Genomic DNA, 14,546 nt, shown 5'->3' with positions numbered 1-14,546 from the left:
TTAAGTAGTTTCACAGTGTAGTTTCAAAACAGATTATTATGTCACCAAATACATATTAAAATAAGTGTGTTCAGTATTAGAATATAAAGTGTTGCCAATTTCGCAGACAATTCCACAAATTGTAACTGTATGACCATATCAGGAACACCTGTGAGGTGACGTCATAACGCTGGAAGTACCTGCAGGTCCTCCAGCTGAACTCACTCAGTTACTGAAACTAACGTCGGGACACAAGACAGAGGAGCTTCGACGAGAAGTCGCAAAGGAATATATTTCTACTTAGTTTGACTGTTTTTGACTTTTATTGAGAGGAATATTGAAAAAAAGACACAGACAGATGGGGACCTCTCGGTTCGCCGTTTTGGGCATTTTAATGTTCGTTTTTCAGGTGAGATTTCATGCCTGGTTGTGACTGTTTGTGGCATCCGCCAATTTCCGTCGTGTATAACTTTAAAAACTGGCTGTCATTGTGTACTTTTACTTCCAGTTTGACTTTGATTTATTTCTATTTATTTACGGTTAATTTCGGCTTTTCGGTAAAGCGGCAAGCTCCATTTTATTTCAATAAGTTGTCCACTTGTAATGGCCACACACTACCTGTCGTGACTCTGTTAGATTTAACCGGACGGAGAGAGATGGTTAAGGTAGATGTCGATGGCGAAATTGTACTATTATTATTATTAATATTTATTTTAATTAAGTGCAGATTTTCGAAGAGGTATTGAATTCTAGCTAATTTACAAGTAATGTCTACACAAACGTGTCAGACCTTTAACATGAACGACTGGCAAGATAATCGGTTGTTACTTAAATAAGGGAAATGTAAAGTATGCGGGGTTTCAAATGTTATGTATGTATTTATTTATTTATTTATTGTGTCTGTATCTTATTATTTTACATTAAATGTCTGAGACTTTTGAGCTGCTGGTAGCACCAGCCTGGAACAGGCACTTTTCACCTTTGTCTGATATCTCACAGTTTAAATTAATCCAAAAAGAAATGAGATGAATCTCAAATTACTTATTAAATTACTTATTAAACTATTTTAATTTCAGCCCTTTGAGGCATTGTGTACCTCTTACAACACTCACACAAACTGTGTTGTAATCACACAAATGAAATGCCACTTTAAGTTCATTCAACAAAATCTCTGACTGGAAAAGGTTTGGGCTTTTTTGGTCACCCACTGATTACATAATTTTCTTACATCAGGATTATGATTCCTTAAAATGCTGTTTTTCCTTTCCTAGGTCTCAGCTTTAGTTACTGCTGAGGAGCCAACATGTGCACCTGGATTCGAGTCAGAAATGTTGATTTTCAAAGTGACCAGAAAGCATCTGAGGCAGGGCACAAGACTGGGTAAAGGTAAGAACAATCCAGGAAGTTGTTTTCACCCTTTGCCTATTGCACACAGACCTGAGTGAAACTGTGTGGTGTTTTGTTTTCAACATTCATTGTCGTTATATACCGATTCATTTTAGGCTGACTGATCTAGGAAGAACATTCTATTTTTGGTGTCAGTGGATTGTTTGTAAAACTAATTGGCATAGAAAACTTTGTCAGCTGAAAAAATGTGAATGTATTGGTCAGATTTTTGTGATCAGTTTTTCTTTGTTAGCTTTTAAGAAGTTCTCAGGCAATGACTGCATTAAGCTGCTGATGAACTCTGATACTCATTTCCCATCCGTGTCACCATGTCTGCTCAGTCTGGGTCTCTGTAAAGCGCTTTGAGACAATTTTGATTGTGGAAGGCGCTATTTAAATAAAATTGAATTGAATTGATTACACAGAGAAATTTGGCATGACTGAAAAGGACTACACCGTGTCCCAAAAGTTTGTGCACCACAGAAAAAGTCAACTCAGATTGTGAATATTCAACAGAATGCATTTATTCAAAAGCCAGTGTATCCCCCCCGCATCTTAATTACTGCCCTCAGCGTGTCAGGCATAGAATGCACTAAGTTCTTTAGAACGGAAGGCTCAATGTTGCCCCACTCCCGCACAGCACTCGCATTGAGCTAATTCATAGTGGTAGGGGGTGGGCAGTGGAAGACCCAACTGTTCAGGATATCCTAGCAGTTCTCAGTCGGGTTGAGGTCCTGGGAGTTGGGTGGCCATTCCTCTTTGTGCAGAAAGCCAGGAAGCTGCTCAGAACACCAGTGCTGAGTTGTACAAGCAGTATGTGCGGGGGCACCACCTTGCATGAAGCCCGATTTCTTCTTTCTGGTGAGTATGGTAGGTACCACTGGCTGGAGGATGTTCTTAACATAATACGCAGCGTTTATGGTGGTGCCCTGGGGTACAACATGCAACTCAGTCAGCCCGGAAGATGGCATCGCCCCCCAGACCATGAAATGGGAGCTGAACTTGACCTGTTCAGAAGGTGGTATTTCCATTCCATTGTCAGTGTAAATGCGGTCGTTTTCACTGTTGGGAGTTGGAAATAAGTAGAGAGGGCACTTATCAGAGAAAACTCAGTTTTTCCGGTCTCTTGGGGTCATTTTAGCGTACTTCTTTGCAAAAGCAAGCCACTTCTCCTTTTGCAGTTTGGTAAGGCGAGGAATCCGTTGTCTTCTGTATGCTCTCAGATCCAGTTTCTCAGTCAGAAAATGATGGATAGTACTCTTAGAGACTGCTTCCCAAAGATTCTTCAGTCTTCGACTGAGTCTGTGGCAGGGTTGGTGTCTCTTTTCCTTGGCCTTGTGTGGCCTGTGTCCTTGGCCTTCGAACTCAGAACCGAGGGGCGACCTGCACGGGGCATGTCTCAGATCCAGTTTCTCAGTCAGAAAATGATGGATAGTACTCTTAGAGACTGCTTCCCAAAGATTCTTCAGTCTTCGACTGAGTCTGTGGCAGGGTTGGTGTCTCTTTTCCTTGGCCTTGTGTGGCCTGTGTCCTTGGCCTTCAAACTCAGAACCGAGGGGCGACCTGCACGGGGCATGTCTTCAAGGGAGTCACAACTCTGGTATCTCTGTCACCACTTCTTCACCCATCGTATGCTTCTGCCAAGGTCCTGAGCTACCTCCCTTCAAGTTTTCCCTGCCCTGCGCAAGGCAATGGATTGAGCACAGACTTGAGGCTTTGAAAGTGCAGCTTTTCCAGATTTTTGTTTGGCCATCGTGGCAACACTACCAAAAAGGTTCTCTCAGTGACATGCTTCATGGTCAATCAAGAAGTTTATAGGCCTATCACAAACAGATGAACTAATTAAACAACCTCACAACACTGGCTGAACAGGTGCAACCCATTTTGGAGATGAACGGACAAATATGTTGCCCATTGGGGTTCACAAACTTTTGGGACACGGTGTATAACGGTGTAGAAATTCTTTGCAGGGGTTAAATGTATGCTGAAAACATCAGTGCTTTGCGTAGTGGATGAGTGATTGTACAGGTGGCTGTAATCTTCATAGGTAATGTCTTCTCCTTGGCTGGCAGAGTTGAGGTTCTTTTGAGCAATGAAGGGACTGGTAGGTCAGTCTGATCTGAACTGTCTAAACGGTCTGGTCTTCCGTTGCTTGTTCACTGGAGACATAGCCCATCAGTCCTGTCCTGGTAGATTTGTCTTGTTTCTTAGTTGATGCACTTTGTCCTTGTGATTTCTTCAACAGTGCTGGGTCAGTACTCAGTCACTTCCTTGGTTTGTCTGTAGGTGCAGGGTCTGTACTTAACCTGGACAAGTCAAACCAGTTATTCTTCTTATGAATCACAAACTGAGCTAAACACTAAATCCTATAATTGCACATTCACCCAAGATGAAGCTTAAAGTACATGTTATCAGCAAAGATTTATGTGCCCAATTTAAACTCTCATGGATGAATGGATAGGGTGCTATCCATATATAGTTCAATTGCATGTCGTTATGCAGAGGGGCTCTGTACTACAATGATATGCTGTTGAAACCCTGATCGTGTGATTGCAATCACGTAGGCCTGGGGCGATATTGATTTTTCACTCTTGTAAACAAGGATACCTGTGCCATATTTGGCTTTAAGTAGCTGTGAGCAGGACCCATGGCACAATTTCAGTAGTTTTCAATTGGTCATGAACAGCACAGTGATACTGAACTAAAGTTCAGTCCATGTTGAGTGGCTGACCTGTCTCATTGGACCTGAGCCTACAATATGCCCAAACAGGGGTCCTGTATCCCCAACAGCACTCCCCATCTTTCTCCTTCCCAGCCTGGCTGTCTTCCTCTTGTCAGTTTTCTATATCATGACTGACCTCTGGTGGTGTGTGTTGTGCACTGCACCACAATACATTAACAGAGTGGTAGTTTAATAGAAAAAGGAGCATAAGTTTTTGTCTGTACTCAAAATCATATCTTAAAAAAAATCTTATTGTATAATATTGTGAGGTACCTCAATTCCATTATACAGCCCAGTGTTAGAGGATTTCAGAGTCAAGTGCTGTGTTTGCATTGATTCATTTAATTACTTAAACTGCATTCCTGAGTGGAGAAAGGTTATAGTAGTTTAGCATTTTTCGTATTTTTATTTCGTTTTAACTTTTAGCTTTCAATTTCAGTTTAGTTTTAATTAGTTTTTTAAACAGGTTTGCTACTTTTGTTTAGTTTTTATTTGAAAGTTATTAGTTTTAGTTTAATTTTTATTAGTTTAGTGTTAGTTTTAGTTTTTTGTAATATGGGTGTTTTTTCCAAGGGTGAGATCAAAAAAGTGACATAAATGACATAAATTGACAAAGAAAAAAACTAGATTCTATTTTCTCTATAATTTTCTCTATAAAGTTTATTTTAGTTAATTTTGTAAACACATAGTTTCAGTTAGTTTGTTCGTTAGATTATTTTTGAAGAAAACTCGTTTTTATTTTAATTTCAGGTAGCGAAAATGTTTTTTGGAATCTAGTTTTCGTTATTTCACTAGTTTTTGATAACAATAACTGTGGAGTGGAGTGGATGAGAAAACTGAGTTTGCTGCCAGACACGTTGTCTTGCTATTGACAGACATTACTGATCACTTGGTTAGATTAGAGTTTAAGCAGTGATGATGGTCACAAGCTCATCCCCACAGTGTCATAACCTTGCCCTTGTAGTAATGGTGTAACCTTGCCAGCCCTGGTAGAAGCAGTGGTGTACTTTGTGGAGAGTGGGAGTTTAAGAAATACATGCTAATGTTTATTTTATTGGATTTTTTGCACTTATTCTTTCTGTTTTTTTTTTTTTTGTTTTTTTTAGTAGACAACATGACAAAAATAGAAAGCAGGAGCATTTTAGTGTGACTGCTGTGCAGCGTAAACTTTTTGCTTAAGTCTAATGTTTTGTGTTTGTTTTGTTTATCCAGTGTGCATTATATTGTTGTTTTGTGCTCTAGATGTGCCAGTTATTTCTTTACTTTCTCTGCATGTATCCCATTTGTAATGGATAACTGTTTGATCTGTCTCATCCCAGTGGGCTTCACTGACTGCACAGACCGCACAAGATTCCTTTTCAGCAGTGATGACAGCCGTTTCATGGTACAGACAGATGGCATGTTGACGGTGAGTTTAACAGAGTGATTTTGCAGTTTTTGATGCTTACCTCTCCAAAATTATCACACATCATCTTACACCTATGAGTTAAAGTAATGGGTGTATTTGGATAACCATACTTCTTTAAGAAGAAAGTAAAAGGAAGGGGGAATGTTTTAGTTTCATGTTCTATTATAAAGATGTAATTTTTGCCTGTTAAAAGCTTATGGCTTGCTAGTTTGGAAACCAACCAGACTGAAAAACAGCTAAGGGGGTTTCAGCCAGATCAGCAGTAACAAGACCCAACTTAGACAGGCAGTTGAAGAATGAGTGATATCATTATACTGAATAGAAACCATGTCAATTCCAGGACCCACATCTATTCGCAGTAGCTCTGTGTAAAGCGACCCCTACGTTTGTGTGTCTTCTTTCTTTTTCACCACATATTGACCTGAGCCCATCTGAAGTGTTGCACAGACTTAGTTGAACAGCAATAGCAGTAGCTACGATCACTGATGTCAGTCTGCCCAAGACATGTTGGTGAAGTTCAGTGTGCCATTCAGTTTGCCAAACTTGTGCTATGCTGAGAGCTTTCTGAAGTCACAAAGGGATTACCAGCATTTCAGCCTTCACTGATGAGTGTGTCTTTTCCCATCCAGGTAAAGAGACAGATAGTTCTTCATGAAGGACATCAGGACTTCTTCATCCACTCCTGGGATTCACAAGGTCGCAACATGACAGTTCCAGTCAGGGTATTGCACCATGGGCATCAGCATGGGGACCACCACCGGGACCACCACCGGGACCACAGACACCATAACCATCAGCACCACCATACTGAAGTGGACTCTGCTAATAACACAGAGGTACAGTATGATTAGATGCACTGTTGAGGAGGCATGAAGAAAACAATTTCAAGATTGTACGTTTGTACGAATTGAACCCTTCTTTTCCCCACACAACACTTTTCTATTCAACTCCTTTGGCATAGTCAGTAGTTATTTTTTGATTCCAATTACTTTTGAGGTACTTCTAGCACTGTTTGTGCCATCCAGCTGGTCCTTTTGCAAGAGGACAGTGATGACCACAGCAGTATTTTTTATACTTTTCCTCATTAAATAGGATTTGGTTCAGGTGATCACCTAATCAGTGCCTCATTAAGTAGAATGAGGTGTGCTTGTGTTGGAATTCAACATACACAGCAACGGAATGGCTGTCATACCTGTAGAGATGCTGATTTCAGAATAATTTGCAGTGGTCTCTTAATTCTTTCCAGAGCTGTAGATGTGAGTCAGAGTGGTTAATTTCTCCCCTCTCTGCAGAGGACGGGAGAAATTACTATAAGAATTAACACCAAGGTGTTTACTTTTATAGGGTGATGTACCACAAGCGACTTTTCAGATAGGTGTAATTGGATCTGATGTTACTAATAAATATTACGGCCTCATACATCAATATCTCCACCCATTGATTTTTTTGTACCTGTCTGGGTCCAGGGTTACTTGGGGGAGGAGCCTTTCCAAGTTCACTCTGGTTAAAAGGTGGAGTGTTATACTATTCAACTCCTTACTGACTGTATTTGTACATTTTTTCCTAGAGTGCAACCAATCCACCAGTACCTGTTCTGCATTTCCCCAAGTCTGCTGATGGGCTGAGGAGAAGGAAGAGAGACTGGGTCATTCCTCCCATCAATGTTCCTGAGAATAACAGAGGACCGTTTCCGAGTAATGTAGTTCAAGTAAGTGGAACTACAGCCCCTTGTGAGACTGAACTGGATTTGGAGTATTTGATTGTGTGAAGGATGTCTTCATGTTGGTTTCCTCTGCAGTCACTGTGTAAACCCTCACTCCTCCGTAAGTGAAACCATAGTGACAATTATTTATTTACCCTGAGATATTGAATGAAAAAGTTAATTAACTGCTTTCCCAGGGCAACAAAGTTGTTTTTTTATGACAGTGCTTGAATAATTCTGCTATCAGGAGAAATCAAAGGTTGTTTCCTTGTAATAATGAGAAAACTAAGTTGTTCACAGGTGCACCATGTTTGATGTGATAGAATGCTCTTATCCAGAGATCACAAGATAATTGACTTGAGCTAAAACAGGATATAGAATAGTGTAACTAGGCCACTCTTCGTTTCTGTTCCTCAGAAATGTAAATGCAGCAAACTGTCAGAGGTCTCTGCACAACTTCTTTACTGTAGTTACAATTGTTTTCCATTATTGAAACTATGGTTGTAGTCAGGGACAGTGGTATAACTCAGAGCTGGTGTGTTTTGTCCAGATCTGTTCCAGTGAAGATAAAATAAAGAAGATCTATTACAGCATCACTGGTCCAGGAGCTGATCAGGATCCTGTTGGCCTTTTCACCTTGGACAGAAACACTGGTATTCTCTATGTCACACAGCCACTGGACAGAGAGAAGGTGGCCAAGTACATGGTAAGCACCATCTCTGATTTTACTTTTACATGTTCTCTTTTTGTCACTTTTCTGTGATGAGACAGTCATAGAAAAACCCACCTGAACACATTTTTTTCCCCTCAAATCATGTCCTGCTGATGTAAATGTGAAAGTACAATGAGTTGCCATTTTTATCAATGATTTATCAGATTTTTTTTCCCAAATTTATTAAAAATCAAAAACTAATATCTCTCTTTTAAAAAAAGTATCCAGACTCTTTGCTGTGGAACCCTGAATTTTCATCAAGTAAAGTGCTGTGTTGTTTACAGCTGTGTTTACTTGATGACAATCTTCTTTTGCACTGCCTATCGTGGCATGTTACTGCCACCAGTGGTTTAGTGTAAAACCAGTGGTTGGAATGTGCATCCCATCACCTGCACACATTCTCTAGTGATTTGGAATGAAAACCTCATGAATTATTCCTCTATGTACAGTATTATAATATAAATGTGTTTGCCTCTGTGCAGCTACAAGCGCATGCTGTGGCAGATGGTTCAGGAAATGCTGAGGATCCTATGGATATTATAGTGAATGTAATTGACCAGAATGACAACAAGCCTGTATTCACTCAAGATACCTTCCTGGGAACCGTTCCTGAGGCGTCAGCCAAAGGTACTGTGTGAGTTTTATTTAAACTGTCACGACTGAACTAGGATAGAACCCAAATGCATGACTCCAAAATGTAAGATTAAACAACACAGTCTTTAATGAGCAAAGTAGCAAAACAAGGATCGTCCAACAGGGGAAAAAGGTACAAACACTAAAGATCAAACCAACGAAAAATCACTCTTACGAGGAAACAAAAAACTACTCACACGAGGAATAATGAAAAACAAAGGCTAGAACACTGATCAAAACTTGAATGAGCAAAGTACAAAAGAATAACAAAACCTGACTAGAGATACAAGGACTGGATACGGACGCTGGTTCACTTGACATGGGACAAGGACAATGATTTCAAAATAAAACAGGAAACCACGAGACAACATAGACACAAAACAAAAACATAACTTGACATAATTTCACAAGCTATGACAGTACCTCAAGGGACGTCTCCTGACAGACCAGGCAGCTCAGGGTGACGTTTATAAAAGTCCATGATGAAGCTGGCTGGAATCCATGACCGTTCCTCAGGACCATAACCCTCCCAGTCCACCAAAAACTATCTACCCCGGCCCCTGTAGCGAACAGCCAGGAGGGACTTGACGGAGTAAACAAGATCTCCGTCGATCAGCTGGGGGGGCGGGGGGCTTGGCTGCGGGAACCATAGAGCTCTCCTTGACCGGCTTAACCCGGCTGACGTGGAACGTGGGATGGACCCTGAGTGACCCGGGCAGTCTTAACCGGACAGAGGACGGTCCAGTGACCTTGGAGACAGGGAAAGGGCCCACAAACCGAGGAGCCAGCTTTCTGGACTCCACGTGTAAAGGTAGGTCCCGGGTGGCGAGCCAGACCTTCTGGCCAGGCAGATACACCGGAGCTGGTCGGCTCCGTCGATCAGCTGCCTTCTTCATGTGGTCCACACTCCTGACGAGGACCTTACGAGCAGCTGACCAAATGCGCCGGCAACGCCGGACCATGGCATGAGCTGACGGCACCACAACCTCCTTCTCAGTCTTTGCGAACACAGGAGGCTGATACCCAAAGCCGCACTGGAATGGGGACATACCAGTGGCAGACGTAGGGAGTGCGTTGTGGGCGTATTCCACCCACACCAGATGTTTGCTCCAGGAAGCAGGATTCTGGGACACCAAGCAGCGAAGACACGTCTCCAGCTCCTGGTTCAGATGTTCGGACTGCCCATTGGCCTCAGGATGGTAGCCGGAAGTAAGGCTGACCGTGGCACCAATAAGTCTGCAGAACTCCTTCCAGAAGCGGGAAAGGAACTGGGGCCCCCCACAATGACACATTTTAGAGAAGCGATCCACCACTGTGAGAACAGTGGTGTTACCTTCTGAGACTGGGAGCCCTGTGACAAAGTCCAGGGAGATGTCAGACCATGGGCGAGGGGGAACAGGAAGTGGTTGCAGCAGCCCCATCCGAGCTCTGGAGGAGGTCTTGTATGATACACGCTTCCACATACTCACGAACCTCCCGCTCCATGGAAGGCCACCAGAACCTCTGCGAGATGATGTGCATGGTCCGTTTAACTCCCGGATGACAGGTGAGCAAAGAAGTGTGAGCCCAATGGATAATCTGTGGACGCATAGCAACAGGCACAAACAATTTTCAGGGCATCCACTAGGCGTTGGACTCTCACCAAGCGCTTGCTTCACCTCTGATTCTATTTGCCACGACACCCCCAACTACACGGTTAAGTGGTGGGATTGTCTCAGGGTCTTTGGCAGAGGGCTCGGGGTCGAACAGACGGGACAAAGCATCTGGCTTGGCGTTCCTGGACCCCGGCCTGAAAAACAAGGTAAAATTAAAACAGTTAAAAAACAAGGTCCATCTGGCTTGGCGTGAGTTCAGTCTTTTAGCTGTGCGGATATATTCCAGATTTTTGTGATCAGTCCAAACCACAAATGGGTGCTGAGCCCCCTCTAGCCAGTGTCTCCACTCCTCCAAAGCAACCTTAACTGCCAACAATTCACAATTCCCAACATCATAGTTTCTCTCAGCAGGAGATAACCTTCGGGATAAGAATGCACAGGGATGCAACCTGTTGTCCTTGGCGGATCGTTGGGATAGGACCGCCCCCACACCTTCATTGGAGGCGGCATTTCCACCACGAACTGCCGAGTGGGATCTGGAACCGTGAGAATGGGAGCGGAGGTGAAGAGGGCTTTGAGCCGCTGGAAGGCTTCCTCAGCCTGAGTGGTCCACTGGAAAGCCAGCTGTGGGGACATGAGAGCATGGGGCAGCTATGGCGCTGAAGTTTCTGATAAACCGTCTGTAGAAGTTAGCAAATCCCAAGAATTGCTGCACCAGGGAAGTAGCTTTAGCCTTGCTAAATACTTCCCCTAAATCAGGGTAACATTCAGGAACCTTGGAAAGATCCGGACACTCAGTACTCTCATTCAGGACCTCAGAAGGAGCTCTACCGCTCACACTCTCATGACCCTTGTCCCCACTGTTAAAACACTCAGACAGACAAACATGAGACCAGTTCAAAATTTTCCCTGTACTCCATTCAATGTTTGGGTTGTGCTTTAGAAGCCAGGGAAAACCTAGAATGAGGGGATGCTGTTTGGAAGAGAATACATGAAAGTTCATGAGCTCCGTGTGATCCCCGATAGATACCTCTACTGGCTCAGCCTTATGAGTAACATTAAAAATAGTACTCCCATCGAGAGCGCTTGCCTCCAGGGGCTGAGGCAGCCGATCAGTCTTAAGCTGCAGTCTTTTCACCAAACCCCAGTCCATGAGACTCTCGTCAGCTCCTGAGTCAATGAAACCCCCTAGAGGCAGCAAAATGTCATGGTGCTGAAGTTCCAGTTCTGTGAGAGCACAAAGAGGGAATTTGGGTGAAGAGAGCCGGCTTTACAGGACCCTCTCTTTTACTGGTGAGCCCTCTCTTTTACTGGACAGCCGGACAGTACATGACCCAATCTCCCACAGTAAAAGCACCTACCCTCCTGTAGATGTCTACGCCGCTCCTCCGGTGTCAGTTTAACCCGGCCTAGCTGCATGGGTTCATCCCCCTTCTCAGAGGCTAGCGGCTCCTGTGAAGTCGTTGAGGATGTCCGGTCGTCCTTCAGACAGCTGGATCTGGTGGCAGCGGGCCGGCTGGTGTGACAGAAGGTGGGTGTCCTCCTGGAATTTGGGTTGCGCTCCTGCAAACGGTGATCGGTTCTGATAACTTCTCTCTGTCCGATGAAAGAGGGCTAAAGGTTCTCCTGAGAGCCTCAACAAAAGCCCCTCAGGACTGGCAAACTGGCGAGTTGCGATCCCACTCGGCAGTAGCCCATGCCTTAGCCCTGCCGGTGAGGTGGGAGAGCATGAACCCCACCTTGGCTCGTTCAGTGGGATACGCTGAGGGCAAGAGCTCAAAATGCAATTCACAGTCAACAATGAATGATCAACAATCTCTCGACTCACCGGAGAACTTCTCAGGAGGCGTGAGTCGTGGAGCAGCAGTCGGTCATTCCAAAACCGGCAACGCTCGGGCGACGGCGGGCGAGGAGCTTGCTTCCGCATTCGAGGGGGATGCTTCGTGGATCAATGTGGAGCAGGCATGCTGAACCTGGTCGACGAGCTGGTTCATCCGGGAAGTCATCGACGCCATAAACTCCTTCTGGCCAGCCGTGATGGCTTTCATGCTCCGCTCCAGGGAAGACATGTGGTCCTCCTGCTGGTTCAGACGAGTGCCCTGAGAGCGAACGGCCGCTGCTAAATGTTCCGAGTCTGCTGGGTTCATACTGGCCAGTTCGTTCTGTCACGACTGAACTAGGATAGAACCCAAATGCACGACTCCAAAATGTAAGATTAAACAACACAGTCTTTAATGAACAAAGTAGCAAAACAAGGATCGCCCAACAGGGGAAAAAGGTACACAAAAGGTCAAACCAACAAAAAAATCACTCACACGAGGCAAAGGCTAGAACACTGATCAAAACTTGAATGAGCAAATTACAAAAGAATAACAAAACCTGACTAGAGATACAAGGACTGGATACGGACGCTGGTTCACTTGACATGGGACAAGACGAACTGGCACGGAACAAGGGGAGACGCAGACTATATATACACAACAGATAAGGGGAAACAGGTGGAAACAATTAGGGCGGGGAAGACAATCACAAAGGCGGGAAACCAGACAAGGGCAGGAAGTAAAATCAGACAAGAAACACAAGGACAATGATTTCAAAATAAAACAGGAAACCACGAGACAACATAGACACAAAACAAAAACATAACTTGACATAATTTCACAAGCTATGACATAAGCCTGAAAAATGTCGGTTGGTTTTCCACACTATTGTAGTTTCACTTTTAGCAGAGAAAACGGCAAGTCACAGCTAATGTCTGTCCTAAACTTTCATATAGTAGAATAGTAGTACAGAAAAATGAGGAATTCGATGAATGTGGATCACTGAGGTGAGCCCCCTAATTAAGTCAGCGCTTACTTAATTACATAGAAATTATCTTATTAATTACATAGAAATCTTCCTTTATTCACCAAACAGGGAATTCTGTGGAGAGGACCATGCAGTGTGTCAGATTGTCAAACCATAAACAACTTAGGGCACCACTCAGGTCATTACTCTCATCTAGCAGTTGTCTAAAATCTGCCACTTGTTTTCTGTCTGCACATTGAATCATAGTTTTTTCCCTTGGTTGGTATATTTGTGGGTCATTTGAGTCTATTATATGGGGACAGGCTTACTGACATACTTTTCCTCCTTTCACCCAGCCCGGCCATCGACAGGAGGGTCCCCCATCTGAGCCAGGTTCTGCTCAAGGTTTCTTCCTGTTAAAAGGGAGTTTTCCTTGCCACTGTCGCCTTAAGTGCTTGCTCTGGGGTCAGGCTCTGGGTCTCTGTAAAGCGCTTTGAGACAATATTGATTGTGGAAGGCGCTATATAAATAAAATTGAATTGAATTGAATTGAATTGAACATACCATGCACACCACAATCACCAGGTGGATTGTTAGGGTTGGAAAGAGAACATACATGTGTGAATCACCTCTTTAATGAAGAGCTGTGAATACTTAGAGGAATCTCTGTACTTAATATGTCTGAATTCCCTCTGTCCAGATTTTGAGGTGATTACGGTCACAGCCACCGATGCTGACGAGCCAAATAATGACAACTCAGATATCCGCTACAGTATTGTGAGCCAGGAGCCGCAGTTTCCCAGTGACAACCTGTTTGAAATCAACCCAGTGACTGGAGCCATCAGAGTCAGTGCTGGTGGGCTTGACAGAGAGGTGAGGTTTTTAAAACAAATTTTGCCTTTCTTGACGTGCTGTCAACAATATGCAACATGAGTTGAGTAAATGATGGCAGAGTGTTTAAGCCTTCCAGCTGATGAGTTAAACTCATTGTATGTCTCCTCCAACAGAAATTCCCAAACTACACTCTGGTTGTACGGGCAGCAGACACACAGGGAGATGGGTTGTCCGCAGAGGCCAAAGTAATCCTCACTGTAACAGATAGCAATGACAACGCCTCGGTCTTCGCTCAACCCTCTGTAAGTACAACATACATGTGACTCAAAATTTACTTTGTGATAAACCACTACCCATAGAACAATCGTTCAGTCACAGCTTATCAACCATGGCTAGATCCTGCCATACTAAAGCAATGTGCATTGCGCTGTAGTCAGAGCTACACTCTGTGTACAAACATTTTTGCAGTGTCATCACTTTTTTTCACCTCTCCACAAACACAACAGCAACATTTGCATGGAATTGATTAAACAATATGTTTATCTGCTCATTTATTAGAGCAGAGCAGAGTCTGAGCCACTGGTTAAGAGGTGGGGTAAACCCTGGACAGGGGTACACCTTGGATGGTAACAGGGTCATGTAAAAGCAGGGAGAGCAGGGACTGAAATGTAGTTAATGGTTTGGCCAACTGGGAGTCAACTTTACTAAGTATGTACTTATATACTGTGTAACCTAACCAGCTATCAGCTATGAGGTTGGCTTGTGATAAAACATTTTAAGCTAATGCT

General features: G+C 43.6%; 1 protein-coding gene across 1 annotated transcript in view; it reads left to right on the top strand.

Annotated features, from left to right (window-relative positions):
• The first annotated feature begins 252 nt into the window (after positions 1 to 252).
• The window catches only part of LOC121189282 (protocadherin Fat 4-like), a 46,375-nt gene continuing 32,081 nt past the window's right edge, over positions 253 to 14,546 (top strand). The window contains exons 1-9 of the mRNA XM_041049238.1: positions 253 to 388; positions 1,251 to 1,365; positions 5,407 to 5,495; positions 6,125 to 6,331; positions 7,063 to 7,203; positions 7,748 to 7,903; positions 8,392 to 8,536; positions 13,625 to 13,797; positions 13,932 to 14,060. Coding sequence (XP_040905172.1) covers positions 338 to 388; positions 1,251 to 1,365; positions 5,407 to 5,495; positions 6,125 to 6,331; positions 7,063 to 7,203; positions 7,748 to 7,903; positions 8,392 to 8,536; positions 13,625 to 13,797; positions 13,932 to 14,060 — 1,206 coding nt within the window. The 5' untranslated portion in view covers positions 253 to 337. The remainder of the gene's footprint in view (positions 389 to 1,250; positions 1,366 to 5,406; positions 5,496 to 6,124; positions 6,332 to 7,062; positions 7,204 to 7,747; positions 7,904 to 8,391; positions 8,537 to 13,624; positions 13,798 to 13,931; positions 14,061 to 14,546) is intronic.

The sequence above is a fragment of the Toxotes jaculatrix genome, chromosome 11 (genome assembly GCF_017976425.1).
Source record: "Toxotes jaculatrix isolate fToxJac2 chromosome 11, fToxJac2.pri, whole genome shotgun sequence".
Taxonomy (NCBI): Eukaryota; Metazoa; Chordata; class Actinopteri; family Toxotidae; genus Toxotes; species Toxotes jaculatrix.
The sequence above is the reverse complement of the archived record's forward strand: the minus strand, read 5'-3'. Positions and strand labels throughout refer to the sequence as shown.